Genomic DNA, 15,916 nt, shown 5'->3' with positions numbered 1-15,916 from the left:
GCACAACAGCTTGGTGGAGTTAGTAACCGCCTGACTCTAGGAGTTAGTAACTGCCTCCAGCAGTTAGTAATTTGCGCAAGTTGCTTAACCCCTCTGTGCCTCTGGTTCTTCAACTATAAATGGAAACAAGAAGTGACTATCTCATTAGGCCTCTGTAAGCATTAAGATAAATAAATAAAGCTGTTAGGAGCAGGCACAATATCAAAAGAATATGTTACGTTCTTATCACTCTAAGACAACCAATTGATGCCTCTACCACCTTCCTCCTCTGCCCCCTATAAAAGATCACAATGAGCTTAGGGAAGCCACGGTCTTTTTTTTTTTTTTTTTTTTTTTTTTTTTAAGATTTTGTTTATTTGTTTATTTGTCAGAGAGAGAGAGAGAGAGTGCACGTGGGAGCATGGGGGGCGAGGGGGTCAGAGGGAGAAGCAGGTTTCCAGCCAAGCAGGGACTCAATCCCAGAACCCTGGGATCATGACCTGAAACAAAGGCAGACGCTTAATGACTAAGCCACCCAGGTGTCCCAGCCATGGTCATTTTTGTGGCACTTTCAAAAATACAGAATAGTCCCACCACTTCAGAATGACATCTGAAGCCAAATTCCTCTTCCTACTATGTCAAGTTCTACTAAATTCTATTGCTCCTAAACTTCTATTAAATTCATCCGAAACTTTACTGTAATAGTCAATAAATAACTACTGAAATGCACTACAAGAAAAGTTAATTTTAGTTTGTCCTTCACTGAGGACAGTAAATAAGAAAGATCTGTTAAAAACACTGGACACGGAGATAAATGGCATGGGTTTAATATGTACTTCTGAGAGACTTAATAACTGCTTTAGTATAGGTAAACACTTAATTTATCAAAGTTTATCAAAGTTTCCTATTTGTAAGACGGGATAATACTGTCACACAGGATTATCATAAGCAATAAGCTCGTGTATTTAGCGGCCTAGCTGGAACACAGTTATGAACTCAATCTTTGATAACAGGAACCTGAAATGTTTACAATTTTAATTAAGTTATAATTAAGTTATAATTTGTAATTAAGTTTTTCTAGTTTCTAGTTTTCTCTACATTCCTATTTAATTAAGAACAGGCTGAAAGAAAACATCAATTTTCAAGAATTTAAAATAGCATTAATAAATGTAAAACTACCACCCTATGGGACAGAACTACAACAATGAGCTTGAGGTAAGGCAGAATATTATGATCGGAAACTAGGAAGAGCTTCTTGGAAAGAAGGGTCAGTGAACCCCAAAGTCCTGAGATCCATTACCAGAAGTTGTAGAAGGTTCCACAGAGTTTCACCTTATTGGGATAGTTTACTGTGGTTCCTGAGCACAACAATAAACCAAATGAATTTTTCGGTTCTAGGATTCTGTCATGATTCTGTACCACAAACATCTGAATATTAACTTCTTGGCTAAGGGGTAAGTTCAGTAAGTTTGGGATATACTTTACCTTTTTGGAAACAGATCATTACATTATTTAGACTGCAAATCACATATTCCCAAAGTGCAGTAATGAATGTGTGTATAAGTTATAACCTTCAGCTTAGCTGTTCTATCTGGGATACACTGCACGGTGGAAAGAACACAGAACATCAGCATGAACTAAAAAAAATTATCAACCAAAGCCAAACTGAAACTGGCAATAACATTACAAATATTTTCTGGTTTATGGATCATAAAGCAAAACTCTTCTATAATTTAGGAATTAACACTGTAAGTAGAATACTTTGATTCAAATATAGAAAAGTCTAAGAAATATTCACGCTCCTTTCCCATGACCCAACCTCAAATGTTACCTGAGCACTGTCCGTATCACGGATTCCTAACACGTAAGGATTTCCTTCGCACACCAACTTCGGCGTAGCTCCAGCACACAGACAGAGTTTCTCATACACAAGCTGACTGCCGTCTCCCGTTACAACGCACTGCAGAAACAGCAAGGGGAGAGGAGAAACATGTTCATCCGTGGGTACAATTTCATTTTAAATAAAAAACTCAATAAGAGGAAAGCAAAAAATACACTAAGGTTGCCTCTTGGTGGCACTCAACACTTCGTTTGAGCAACTGCAAATCAAAGCAAACACGAGAATGGCGTTCTCCACTCATTCGCCATCATCGCAGGGCGTGAGCCCTTCTGGGAATCCGGTGAAAACCAGTCTTTCTCCCCTGGGAAAAAAGGCACATCCACAGCAGATTTTGCATAAAACTTAAGGAATCTCATGATATTCAGGGAGGTATGTTGACCTCAGCTTAAAAATGAAACATTCAGGGATGCCTGGGTGTGCAGCAGTTAGCGTCTGCCTTCGGCTCAGGGCATGATCCCGGCGTTATGGGATCGAGCCCCACATCAGGCTCCTCCACTGTGAGCCTGCTTCTTCCTCTCCCACTCCCCCTGCTTGTTTTCCCTCTCTCACTGGCTGTCTCTATCTCTGTCGAATAAATAAATAAAATCTTTAAAAAAAGAAAAATTCAGAAATTTTAAAATTGAGCATTCTGATATTATACCTAGAGCAGCCCTTAATGAATATTTCTGATCTCAGTGGATGTTACTGTAGGAAGATCTAGTAATTCTAATGGTATCATACCTTAATAGCTGGGCTGGGTACATGGGGATACGGTAGGTAGGAAAGGGTACATTATCTGAAAACATTAGAAGTGCTAAACAACAGTATTTATATTCTTAAGTACAAATAACAATCACCTCACCAGCAAACTGGCTTTAGAGTTATTTATATTAATTTTTAATGACATCATTCAGTCTGAAAATACATATTTGAGATCCACTGTTTTTGTTCCTTAATACTGAATGAAAATCTACATCTAAGCAGTAGCCTTTAGAAAGCATGTACCTATAATAAGTACATATGATTATGAGAGATGACAGACCTTGTGAAGTGGTTCAGAGGTTAACATTGTGCCAGGTGTTTGATTTACAAAACATGGCAAATCCTAACTGTAGCACTTGATACCCACTGAGACATCTGTTACCCGTTGTAACTCTTTCTCCACATAACAAAAACACAAAGCCAATAATTCCACAGGGTACAGTGCATATAGAAATTCTATACGTGTCTTCCTGCAGATAATATGGTTCGAATTTTATCTGGCAAACAGTAGTTATAGACTCTGACCAAATTTAAAAAATAATTTGCATTTAGCTACTGTAAAAACACACACAAGAACGCTTTTCATTGGCTACTGTTAAATTTTTGGAAGTAGACATGAAGATAAAACACATAATCTCTAATTCATTAAAGAATATAAAAGATAATACAGACATGATCTCATTTAGGACACTCCAAATGGCAATGGGTGACACTCTGATTTATTCAAATGCCCGAATATAAATTCCCTCCTAATTTATTAGGACGCATCTGAGCAGACTTCTTTTTGCAAATTAACTGACATGGATGTTATATAAGATAGGTACTACTGTAAATATTAGAAACTTATTCTGGTTTTGGGATTCATGATTTTTAATTTTTTTCTCATAAAATTCAGTACTTATTTATTTTTTCCTGTCAAATTATTTATGTTTCGAACGTATTAGAAGTGTGTTTTCTCCCTAAGCGAGGACTCACAAATGAGAGCTCACAAACTGCAAACTCTACTTCCCATCTCGCCCAAAGCTCCCGTCTGAGGAGACGCTGATCATCTGACAACACCCTTCCCGAACCCGCCTCCTTCAGTCCCATGTCCAGCGGGCTACTGGGTCCTGCTGAGTTTACAGGAGAAATCTCACTCCTACCTGGGCCGTTCTTTCCAACTTACCCTGTGCCTGTCTCAGTTCAGGCCTTCTACCATTCTGCACGACCGCGAACACCTTCTGATTCGGTTGCTGGCCACCAGCCCCTCACTCCGCCCCTCTTCATCCTCAACACTGCTGTCCCATCCACCTTCCTAAAACAGCATCCGTGGTATCACCCTGCCTCCGCCTAAAATCTCCTCGTTTCTCCATTGGTTATAAATTTCTTGGCATGATGTAAACAGCTCTTCGCAGTCTTATTTCTTCGGCCTCGTCTGCCATTCCCCCTTCCTTGTCCCCACTACAGTCCCTCTGACAGCGTCACTCTTCCACGTGCCCCTTTCCTTTTCTTTGGGCACTGAATAAGCCACCTCCTTTTTCTACAATGCCCCTAATTAAGAACTCTTAATTCACCCACCTTTTAAACTTCGTTCAAATATTATTCCCTCTGTGAAGTCCTCGCAAATCTCTGTAATATCAGAGCTCTGATAAGAGTTCAGTGACTGTGCTTTTCACGACCCTATAGTTACACGTGTGCACGTGTATTTGCTACGACACTGGGCGCTCCCTGGGCAACGCGGTGCCCAGAACACAGCAGACACTATATAAATGTTAATGCTCACGTGAAATGTAAAACCTAAAATGCTAAATCAAACTAATTATATAATCTCAATAAACTCACGACAAGTATAAATTTTCCCAGTAATAATATTAATCAGTGTCACTAAACTTTATAGGGTAGGGACCTTCGTGGTGGTGGTGGTGGTAGACACGGGGTCAAAAGAAAACAGGCAAAAGCTCGCTGAGATTGAACAATGGGCGTCATAAAGAAATCCTCTTACGTGTTCTTTACTCTTCAGTTGCTTCACTCCAGATTCTATAATCTTAATGTTGGGCAAGCGATTTTCTAACATGGTTTTCGATTGCTCTTCAACATCAAACTCCTCCAAGACTTTAGAAACCTGTTATTAGATCAGAAAAGGTAAAAATGTAGGTTTAAAAAATACTTCAAGAATTTTAAATTAAAACACTTTCATTTGTTTTTATAAAGTACTTACTTCGTATTCATAAAACAAAGTCGGCCAACTGCACCACATACAGCATAAAGAGGGCTAACTCCATATTTTAAGACTTGAACTCAAATATTAGTCCTACCACTCGGGCAAGTCAGCCAGGTCACTGCACCTCAGTCTCCTAGCCTGGAAAATGAGGGCTGACTCTACTCACTTCTGCATATTTTCACCACACAGCCTGTCGATTTCCTTATCCTTACAGTTTCCTCTGTCCACTCACCAGCTAACTTTACTGTGATCTAGCCTTTGGACTCTTTCCTGTTGTCCAAACCCATCAGCATCCTCTTGGACTCACTTTTCTTCCTGTGCAGCCGTGACTCCATTGTAGATCATTTCGTGTTTTGCCCAAACTTTTACTTCCTTGCTCTGTTATCTTTAACCATTAATTACCCTGAAAACCCCCAACCACAGATCGAACTACTGCTTTCTCCAGTCCTATATACCCAGTCTGCTGTGGAAGCACCGCACCTTGCAGACTGGCATTTGACCTCAGCTGCCCTGTAAATACTACTGGAAAAATCCTACTACATGGCCCGAGCGGTTCTCAAACCGTTTAGTCTCAAGACCCCTTTACACACTTACAGATGACTGAGGGCTCCAAAGAGCTTTTGTCCGTGTGAGTTAAACCAAGTGATATCCACTACATTAGCTATGAAAACTGAGAAAAATGTAAAATATTTAATTCAATTAGAAGTATAATAAATCCAATACATGTTAAACAGATATAATATCCTTCTAATAAAAAATAACAATTTTTTCCAGAACAAAAGAAATTGAGAAGAATGGTAGTGTTTCACATTTTTGCAAATAACTTTAATGTCTGGTCTTAACAGAAGATCTGCCTTTGTGTTCAAACTACTACAATATGTTAATTTGGTTGAAGTATATGCAGCCTTTTCAGAGAACATATATTCTTCCTTGATGGTACACTAAAACTCAACAAGCGGTTTCTTAAAGATTAGTTGCAATGGAGAATTTGAAACCATATCAAATAATTTTTCATCCTCTGTTACTGTGAAATCCACTGGTCTATCCTGCATTTTGAATGGATCTTGTAACATCACATTCGTCATCTGTACAACAGTGGTTCCCTAAGTTACGGAGATCTTCCTAATATTAACACATTTTATATCACTACAATATCAAGAAATCACATTATCATCAACAATCTCAACAGAAAAGTCTAAGTACCATGAAGCTCACAGCGAGGAAATGAGTTTTCCAAAATTCTAATTCTGGCTGGAAAGCTCTAATTTTGTCCTACTGGCAACAAATACTGTCACTTGTTTTCCTTTAAGTGACAGGCTCTCTTCACTCATTTTCCAAATATGAATTACCATGGTGTGTCAGTTGTTCTTTCAAGTAAAGCTGGTGTCCGTAAAAGAGAAATCAGTTCCTCTTGCAGCTCAGCAACTTCACAACTGCTTTTCCTTGAGACAACATGACTCGTATGTGCAGAATAAGCGCTTTATGCATACAACCCATGTCATCATACAGAGTATTAAAAAGATGTACACTTAAGAGTCAGGATTTAATAAAACTAACATTTTTTTTACTGGCTCTATTTAACTGAGTGCGTGACAGTGAAGAATGCACTGACCTCTAGCCCAGTTTAGCCACCGTTGCTCTTACACCATCGGTGCCTAAGTGTCAATATAGTGAGAAGAACATCTAAGGAACATCTTCCAACCCTCAGTAATTCCACCAAAAGTTCATCATTCTAATATTTCCCAAACACATCCCACCTTCCGCATTCCCAGCAAAGCACCTTACCTCTAGGCTTAAAGAGACTACTAAGAACTCTTAGTACTTCTTTCCCACCATCTATACATTTTTTGGCTATTGTCTGCCTTCCTTGACCCATTTCTACCTTTTCAAGGTGAATCCAGTAATCTGTGCTCTATAGCCCATCGTCTCTCACCTCCTCAGGACTTTTATTACGTATTCCTTGTTTTCCTTCATCTTCAGCCTTTCCTACTGGCTTCTTAATCTCAACAGGTAAACATGCTAAAGTGTTTTCCACCTTAAAAGAATAAAACTCAACGCTAGTCCTCATGTCCTCTATTTGCTCCACCCTATCTTTTCTCTCTTTGCAGCTAAATTTCAAAAGAGAAAAGTTTATGGTTACTGTCATTTTAGAGTTACCCCCTACTAATTTCTGAAGACAGTGTAAACTGTCTCAAAGTCACCAATGATTTACTAGATATGGGCACTTTTGAGTCCTTGTCTTGCCTGACTATTCCCTTGGATCTGACACCTTTGACCATTCCTTTTTTTTTTTTTTTTAAATAAAAACTTTATTTAATTATTTGCCAGACAGAGAGAATGAGAGCAAGCAAGCACAAGCAAGGGGAGCTACAGGCAGAGGGAGAAGCAAGCTCCCCGCTGAGCAAGGAGCCCGATGCGGGACTCAATCTCAGGACCCTGGGATCACGACCTGAGCTGAAGGCAGACGCTTAAGGGACTGAGCCACCCAGGCGTCCCGTGACCACTCCTCTTAAACTTCTGCCTTCCATGGCTTCAGCGATACTCATCTTTCACAGTTTTCCTCTTCAATCTAGACTAATAAGGGTGGCCATTTTCAGGTCTTCCTTTCTGATCTTCCTTTAAACGACAGTGTTCCACAGGACACTGCTGCGGGGCTCTTTCACTGCATGTATTCCTCCTGGGAGACTGCATCCCATGCAGATGGCTCAGCTGACACTTGAGACAATGAGGAATACTAAATTTCTATCTCCAATTCAGCATTCTCACTTGCTGAAAATGCTCCAAAAGTTTGGCATCATCTAAATCTGGATAAAAGACAATTCTGTATCATAGCATACAAGCCCACTGTGGTCTGGCCCCTGCCCACTGGTTCGACCTCACACTTTACACTCCAGCAGCACTATATTGGTACCTGTTAGAGCATATTACATAGCAATATACTTTCATGTACCTTGGCACATGCCTGCCTCCACTCAACCTCTTACAAACACGGGAAAACCTACTATTCTTTCAGTCTCAGTTTCAATGCACCCTCCTACGTAAAATCTTTCAGGACTCTCGCAAAGGCAGGCTTTGGCACTCATTCATAATATATTTATTAAAATAATTATGCATATATTGCAATATGACCCCAGTTTTGATTTTTTTTTTGCCACTATCAGTATAATTACCATATTGCATGATAACTATGTCTTGTAGATTTGTTGCCCCAATAGAAAGGGATTATTCTGAGACAGTGCTAATCATTAACCATGAGGGCTATGGAGCCAAAGGGCCTGTATTCAAGACCTATCTATACACATCTCAGAAATTTACCCAACCTCGCTGTGACTCATTTACCTCATCTGTAAGTGGGGATAATATAAGAACCTACTTCATAGAGTCACTTAAGGATTAAATTAATACATTTAAAACATTTAGAAGAGTGTCTGGTACATAGTAAATACTCCATAAGTCATGTGAGTTGTTATTAGTAATCTTTTTTCTTCTTTAGAAATTACACAAGCCAAGGGGCGCCTGGGTGGCACAGCGGTTAAGCGTCTGCCTTCGGCTCAGGGCGTGATTCCAGCGTTATGGGATCAAGCCCCACATCAGGCTCCTCCGCTATGAGCCTGCTTCTTCCTCTCCCACTCCCCCTGTTTGTGTTCCCTCTCTCGCTGGCTGTCTCTATCTCTGTCAAATAAATAAATAAAATCTTAAAAAAAAAAAAAAAGAAATTACACAAGCCAAGAAAACATGTTCTTTAACATTAAACAAACAACACCTAATATAAAATAAAATATGCCTCTTTACCGTTCTCCGAATCTCACACTACCCCACCACTACTGCTGTCCCCTGACTCCAGGGATAACCAGTAGTGACTTTCTGGTGTATGCTCTATACTTTCAATCTCTGTACTCTGGGTACCTAGCACACTGGTTGATATATAATATAAATGCTCAATAAATGATAAAAAGGAAGCAATTTCCTACTTCTGAATATTAAGAATAACTGAATTTGCATAATATTTGTTATTCTAATGCACTTTCACATATATTAGTATATCTTAAACTCCCAGCCTTCTATACAACCTTAATACTTCCTAAACAAGGAAAGTATTATCTTAATATTATAAGTGAACCAACTGAGATACAGAGATTTGCCAAGGCTATGCAGCCAGTAAATAAATTAGGCCTAGAACCCAAGATTTTTTTTCTTCTACTGTACAAAATTTGCAAAAATTGAAGTCTTAAAACTGTGGAATAGCTACACCAAATTCTGTCTTCTGGAAAAATACTTATAAGACCCAGCTATACATCTTTCTCTTATGTATGTGCTCTTACCCTATAACTGAATATATATATTTTTTCTTTTAAGAGATTAATAGCCATAATTTACTCTCTGGTTCTCTCAATCCCTTAAGTTCTTTGGCTGTACCTAGGTAGTAAGATATCTTAGGTGCCTCAAAGCAGGTTATAAACAAGCAACATATTGCACTAAATTACCCTTGGTCTTAGTGGTTTACGACATGAGAAAGTTTTATTTTATTATCAGTATGTAAGGGAAAACTTGTATTAAAGACTATGGTAGTATTCTTCACTAAAGTATGGGGAAAAAAAGATTTACTTATTTAATTTTTTTGCATAGGCATTATAACATAATTATAGCACTACAGTATATACATAATTTATAAATATGTAAATATACATACATTAGGACATAAATCAGAAATTTTTCGTAAGAGATCACTCTTCTATGATACTATGACCCAAATGATTTCAGACTCCTAATGTAATGTTATGATGTGTGTAATGTAAATTCATGGATGTTCTGAGATGGTTATTACACATCTGAAATATTATTATCTTCACATGTCAACCTGGCTAAGAAGCACTTTTCCCATTTGCAAACACACACATTTATTCACGTACAACTGTATACATTTGTATATATACAACTGTATAAATATATGATATCCAAATCTATTTGTACTCATATTTACATTTGCATAACATTTTTCCTCAAAAGAACTTTATTTAAAATTTTCTAAAAAGTAATTCTGATGAGAGGAAAAAGATGGGAAGAAAAAAAAAGATAAGAAATTCAACATCATTTAGATGCTTTTGATATTTAATATAATTCTAAACTTTGAGCTTTGATTTTAAAATGACTATCAAAAGAACATTTGTCACTTTAAACATATAAAAACTATAATTACACTAACTACTATGCAAGTCACTGAAATTTAAAAACATTAATACTAAGAAAGCTATACAAAGGTTCTTACCTGCTTGAAATTTGTAACTGCTTTAATAACAGGAGAAGCTGTTACCAGGAGAATATCTTCTGATGGAAACTGAATAGCCAACTTATTTAAAAAAAAAAAAAAAAAAGGAGAAGATATATGATAAATAACTTTAGGTACTTTAGGTATTAATATATATGCCATGGAGGGCGAGACAGGGATAATGCAATTTTAATAATGTCATTAAATGACCTAGGAAACCATAAACTCACTTTTCCTCATCTGAAGGTCTCCATTCTGTGTCTTCTTATTTCTGGGGTAGTGGTGAGTAATGTTCAACTCTGATATTGATAAAATGAGTAATACATTTACACTAAACACTAATAAAGACCTCCTGAAAAAAAGTGATATAAAGAGGTATTCCTTATTTAAACTACCTTATTTACCAATTTAAAGTTGTCATGCAGAGAATGAGAAGAAAATATTTTCCTAAATAACAGTTAAACCAACTTCTATTTATTTTAAAATAATATTCTCACTTCCCTGCAGTAGGATAATATTACAGCAAACCCTTACTAATAAATACTCAGAATCCTAGCCTGACTTTTCCCAAGTGCTTTGGCATAGCTATTCTGCCTCTTCCAAATCCCCAACCAGTATGCACTCTGGGAAAACAAAACCATTTTAGTATTAGCTTCAGCAGAATTTAGAGGCTTAACTTGCTATTTTTTTCATCATTTTCCTCTGGCTACAACCTCTCTCTCACTTTAAACTTGAAAGAATTTTCTTAAATCACACTCTGGTTCCTCAACTCCACTAAGTTCTATTTCTTTCCCTACACTACCATTAAAACTGACCATGTTCAACCAAAAAACTATTAGAATAAACAAATGAATTCAGTAAAATTTCAGGATACAAAATTGATACACAAAAAGTGGTAGAGTTTCTATACACTAATGACGAACTATCAGAAAGAGAAATTAAGAAAGCAATCCCGTTTACAACTGAATCAAAAATAATAAAATACCTAGGGATAAATTTAACCGAAGAAGTGAAAGACCTACAGTGTGAAAACTAAAAGCCACTGACAAAAGAAATGTAAGAAGACATAAATAAATGGAAAGATCTATCATGCTCATGGATTTAATAATGTTAAAATTTCCACATTACACAAAGCAATCTACAGATTCAATGCAATCCCCATCAAAATATCAGTGGCATTTTTCACAGAACTGGAAGAAAGAATTCTAAAATTTGTATGGAACTGCAGAAGACCCCAAATAGCAAAGCAATCTTGAGAAAGAAGAACAAAGCTGGAGGTATTATGCTCCCTGATTTCAAATCATACTACAAAGCTGTAGTGATTAAAATAGTATGGCACTGGCACAAAAACGGACACCCAGATCATTAGACTAGAACAGACAGCCCAGATATAAGCCCACACATAGATGGTCAATTAATCTCTGATAAAGGAGGCAAGAATATATTATAGGGGAAAAAAGTTTCTTCATAAATAATGTTGGGAAAACTGGACAGCTTACATGCGAAAGAATGAAACTGGACCACTATCTTATACCATATACAAAAATAAATTCAAAATGGATTAAAGAATTGAATATAAGACTTGAAACCATAAAACTCCTAGAAGAAAACATAAGCAGTAAGCTCTCTGACACCAGTCTTAGCAATATTTTTTTGAACCATTTTCCTCAGGCAAGGTAAAACAAAAAGCTAAAAAGCTAAAACAAACAAATGAAATTAAATCAAACTAAGAGCTTTTGCAGAGAGAAGGAAACCATCAAGAAAACAAAAAGACAACCTACTGAATGGGAGAGGATATTTACTAGTCACATATCCAATTGGGGTTAATATCCAAAATATAATAAAATATTACACAGCTTAATATTAAAAAATTTAAAAATGGGCAGAACTTGAAAAGACATTTTTTCCAAAGAAGACATGCAGAAGGCCAACAAGCACATAAAAACACGCTCAACATCACTAATCATCAGGGAAATGCAAATCAAAACCACAATGAGATATCACCTCACAACTGTCCAATTGGCTATTACCAAAAAGATAAGAAATAACAAGTGTTGGTTAATGATTTTGAACATTTTTTCATGTGTCTGTTAGCCATTTGTATGTCTTCATTGGAAAAGTGTCTATTCATATCTTCTGCCCATTTTCTGATTTGTTTATTGAGTTTGAGAAGTTCTTTGTAGATCTTGGATACCAGTCTTTTATCTGTAGTGTCATTTGCAAATATATTCTCCCATTCCGTGGGCTGCCTCTTAGTTTTTTTGACTGTTTCCTTGGCTGTGCAGAAGCTTTCTATCTTGATGAAGTCCCACAAGTCATTTTATCTTTTGTTTTTCTTGCCTTTGGAGATGTGTCATGAAAAAGGTTGCTGTGGCTGATGTTGAAAACAACACTGAGATACCACCTTACGCCAGTTAGAATGGCAAAAATTGACAAGGCAAGAAACGACAATTGTTGGAGAGGATGTGGAGAAAGGGGATCCCTCCTACATTGTTGGTGGGAATGCAAGCTGGTACAGCCACTCTGGAAAACAGTGTGGAGGTCCCTTAAAAAGTTAAAAATTGAGCTACCCTATGATCCAGCAATCGCACTACTGGGTATTTACCCCAAAGATACAGACGTAGTGAAGTGAAGGGCCATATGCACCCCAATGTTCATAGCAGCAATGTCCACAATAGCTAAATCGTGGAAGGAGCCGAGATGCCCTTCAACAGATGACTGGATTAAGAAGATGTGGTCCATATATACAATGGAATATTACTTAGTTATCAAAAAGAATGATTTCTCAACATTTGCTGCAACATGGATGGCACTGGAGGAGATAATGCTAAGTGAAATAAGTCAAGCAGAGAAAGACAATTATCATATGGTTTCTCTCATCTATGGAACATAAGAACTAGGAAGATCAGAAGGAAGGGATAAAGAAGGGGGGGTAATCGAAGGGGGAATGAAGCATAAGAGACTATGGACTCTGAGAAACAAACAGAGGGCTTCAGAGGGGAGGGGGTGGGTGAATGGGATAGGCTGGTGATGGGTAGTAAGGAGGGCACATACTGCATGGTGCACTGGGTGTTATATGCAACTAATGAATCATGGAACTTTACATAAAAAACCAGGGATGTACTGTATGGTGACTGACATAATATAATAAAAATATTATTATAATAAAAAAAATAAAAATAAAAAAATAAACATTTTACCAAAAAAAAAAAAAAAAAGAAATAACAAGTGTTGGTGAGAATGTGGAGAAAAGGCAACCACTGTCCATTGTTGTTGGGAACGTAAAATAGTGCATCTCCCATGGAAAACATATGGAGGTTCCTCAAAAAATTAAAAATAGGGCTACCAAATGATTAAGCAATTCCACCTTTTAGGTATTTAGGAGAAGAAAACCAAAACACCAATTTAAAGAGATATATGCACTCCTATGTTCACTGCAGCATTATTTACAATAGCCAAGATAAGGAAGCAACCTAACTGTCCACTGACAGAATGAATAGATAAAAATGATGTGGTATAAATATATTCAAGGAAATATTATTCAGCTATAAGATAAAAGAAATCTTGTCTTTTGCAACAACATAAATGGACCCAGAGAGTATTAAGTGTAATAAGTCAGAGAAAGATAATTACTATATGATCTCACTTATTACGGAAACTAAAAAACAAACAAAGCAAAACAGACTCACAGATACAGAAACAAACTGTTGATTACCAGAGTGGAAAGAGGTTGGGGGTGGACGGGAGCTGGGCAAAATAAATTAAAGGGATTAAAAGGAACAAGCTTCCAGTTATAAAATAAATAAGTCTTAGGGATGTAATGTACACCATAGAGAATATAGCCAATAATATTGTAATAACTTTGTATAGTGATAGAGGGTAACTACGCCTATTGAGGTGACCATTTCACAATGTATGAAAATATCCAATCACTGTGACATACACCTAAGACAATACTGTATGTCAGTAATTCAATAAGGAAAAAAAAGAACATCTTCAATTCACCTGTGCATCCTTAAAATCCACCAGATTTTTTAATATCTTCTCATTTGAACTTTCTATAATACTTAATAATATTACCACCCTCTCCACCTTTCTTTTCTTCGTATATTCTATAATTTATTTCTCCCCTTTGTTTGCATTGCTACACATGGCCCTCAAAATTTCTTTATACTACTAAATTCATCTTCCAATTGACCTTCCAGTCTCATTTTAACCAGCTGCCCCTGCCCCAAACACACTGGAACTAATCACCTCTCAAAATATTTCATCTGACCACATTAGGCCACCGCTCCAAATCATCTCACTACCTGAAAGTTGTTGTTAAATTCTTAACAAGACTTAGATGACCCTTTATGATTGGTCTCTGGCAATCTTCCTACCTTCATCTCTGGTCACCTCCCCCAAACACCACCTACTTTGAGCTTTGCTGCTCTCAGGTAATGCCATGCTTTTCCACCTGAGATAATATCCTTGCCTCTCTTTGGACCCTCTGGTTTTTCTTGTCTACCTGGTGAACTTTTACTCAATCTTCTATACTGAGACAAAAGGACTCCCCCTCCCCAATTTACACCCTGCCAACTCCACAGGCACCCCTAAATTGGAACGATTTATTTTCATGTCTCTTCTACAAGATTGTGAGTTCTAAAAAAGGAGGTGACATGCTTTGTTTATACGTAACTAATGAGCCCTTATAAGGTACAATGCCTGAATCATAACGGTTTACTTGGTGAAAAAAAAGAAAAAACACACCTAAAAATTAAAAGTTTGCAAAAAAACCCCACAAAAAACCCAAAACAAAACAAAAAAACCCTCTTGAATTTCTTGCACTTCTTCTGTGGCTTCAATAATTGCTTACGTTTATAACAACAAAATAATCTAGTCCTTTTTCGAATATATATGTATATATATGGTCTGATTATTCACTAGAATCAGAAAAGCACTCCCCAGCTACATTTAATAACTTGCTCGTTGTTTTACAAAACATTACTAGAGATGAAATAGAAGTACAGGAGAAAGTATAGGAGAAAACGTAAGAGTTTATCAGTTACTTACGATGAACTAAGTAACTGGCATTTACCTGGAAGCTGAATTCAATCAGCTAATTAAGAAAGGGGGCTGAATTTTCTGACCAAGTACTTACTAGTTTTAAGCCTTCTTGCTGCTCTGGCATAACTAGTCTGGTTCAGTCAGTTTTGGGGGTTCCCCCCTACCAAAACGTTGCTCCCCACTCCCTACGCCTAAGGCGAAGCTTGAGAGGCACTAAGAACTTCGTCCAAAGGCCACTATGCAGTCTCTAACATCTGAAAGCAAGGAGTGCGGGGGGGAGGGAGGGAGGAGGGGGAGGAGGAAGCTGCAAACGTGGGACGAGGGGAAGGGCGGGAGGGTACCGCCTCCGGGGTCGGGGAAGAGGTGGAACTCGGCGCGCCAGCCTACCTGCTCAGCGCAAGTAACACCTGCGATGCCACCGCCGACCACCACAAACTTCCCCATCGTCGAGGGAGGGCGCGCTGCTTCCATGCTCTCAGACTCCTAGTGATTTACTTACAACCGGTGGGAGAGCCGCAGAAGCTTGTACTCCGGAAGCGGAAGCAAAGCTGCCGGCTACTTCCTGTGCAGTGTCTGAGCCTGAGAATCTGAGCTACGGGTGCCCAGCAGCTCATACTTAGTCTCCTCGCATATACGCTTCTGACAGCAATTCAGAAGTGCAAAGATGGTCTCTTTGATTCCATGGTTTTGTTTTACTAACACTACACCTGAATGTGTTTTTTCCATTTAGATTTGTTAAAGAGAAGACACAAAACAAAGTAAAGAGGATAGGTCGCCAAAA

At 37.8% G+C, this 15,916-nt stretch overlaps 1 protein-coding gene across 4 annotated transcripts in view; it reads right to left on the bottom strand.

Annotated features, from left to right (window-relative positions):
- Positions 1 to 15,678, bottom strand: part of PYROXD1 (pyridine nucleotide-disulphide oxidoreductase domain 1) — a 34,436-nt gene extending 18,758 nt beyond the window's left edge. For 3 of the 4 annotated variants that reach the window (XM_045781395.2, XM_045781393.2, XM_087855680.1), the window contains exons 1-4: positions 15,523 to 15,678; positions 10,087 to 10,167; positions 4,602 to 4,721; positions 1,811 to 1,939 (exon numbers count right to left, since the gene is read on the bottom strand). In XM_045781395.2, coding sequence (XP_045637351.1) covers positions 1,811 to 1,939; positions 4,602 to 4,721; positions 10,087 to 10,167; positions 15,523 to 15,606 — 414 coding nt within the window. In that variant the 5' untranslated portion in view covers positions 15,607 to 15,678. Of the gene's footprint in view, positions 1 to 1,810; positions 1,940 to 4,601; positions 4,722 to 10,086; positions 10,168 to 15,229; positions 15,502 to 15,522 lie in introns of those variants that run through there. The other variant, XM_045781394.2, reaches the window with a different exon arrangement.
- Between the last annotated feature and the right edge of the window lie 238 nt (positions 15,679 to 15,916).

This window comes from Ursus americanus, chromosome 25 (assembly GCF_024610735.1).
Source record: "Ursus americanus isolate L20-20 chromosome 25, mUrsAme1.1.p, whole genome shotgun sequence".
NCBI classification, from domain to species: Eukaryota; Metazoa; Chordata; class Mammalia; order Carnivora; family Ursidae; genus Ursus; species Ursus americanus.
Note: the sequence above shows the minus strand (reverse complement) of the source record. Positions and strands in the feature narration are given on the sequence as shown.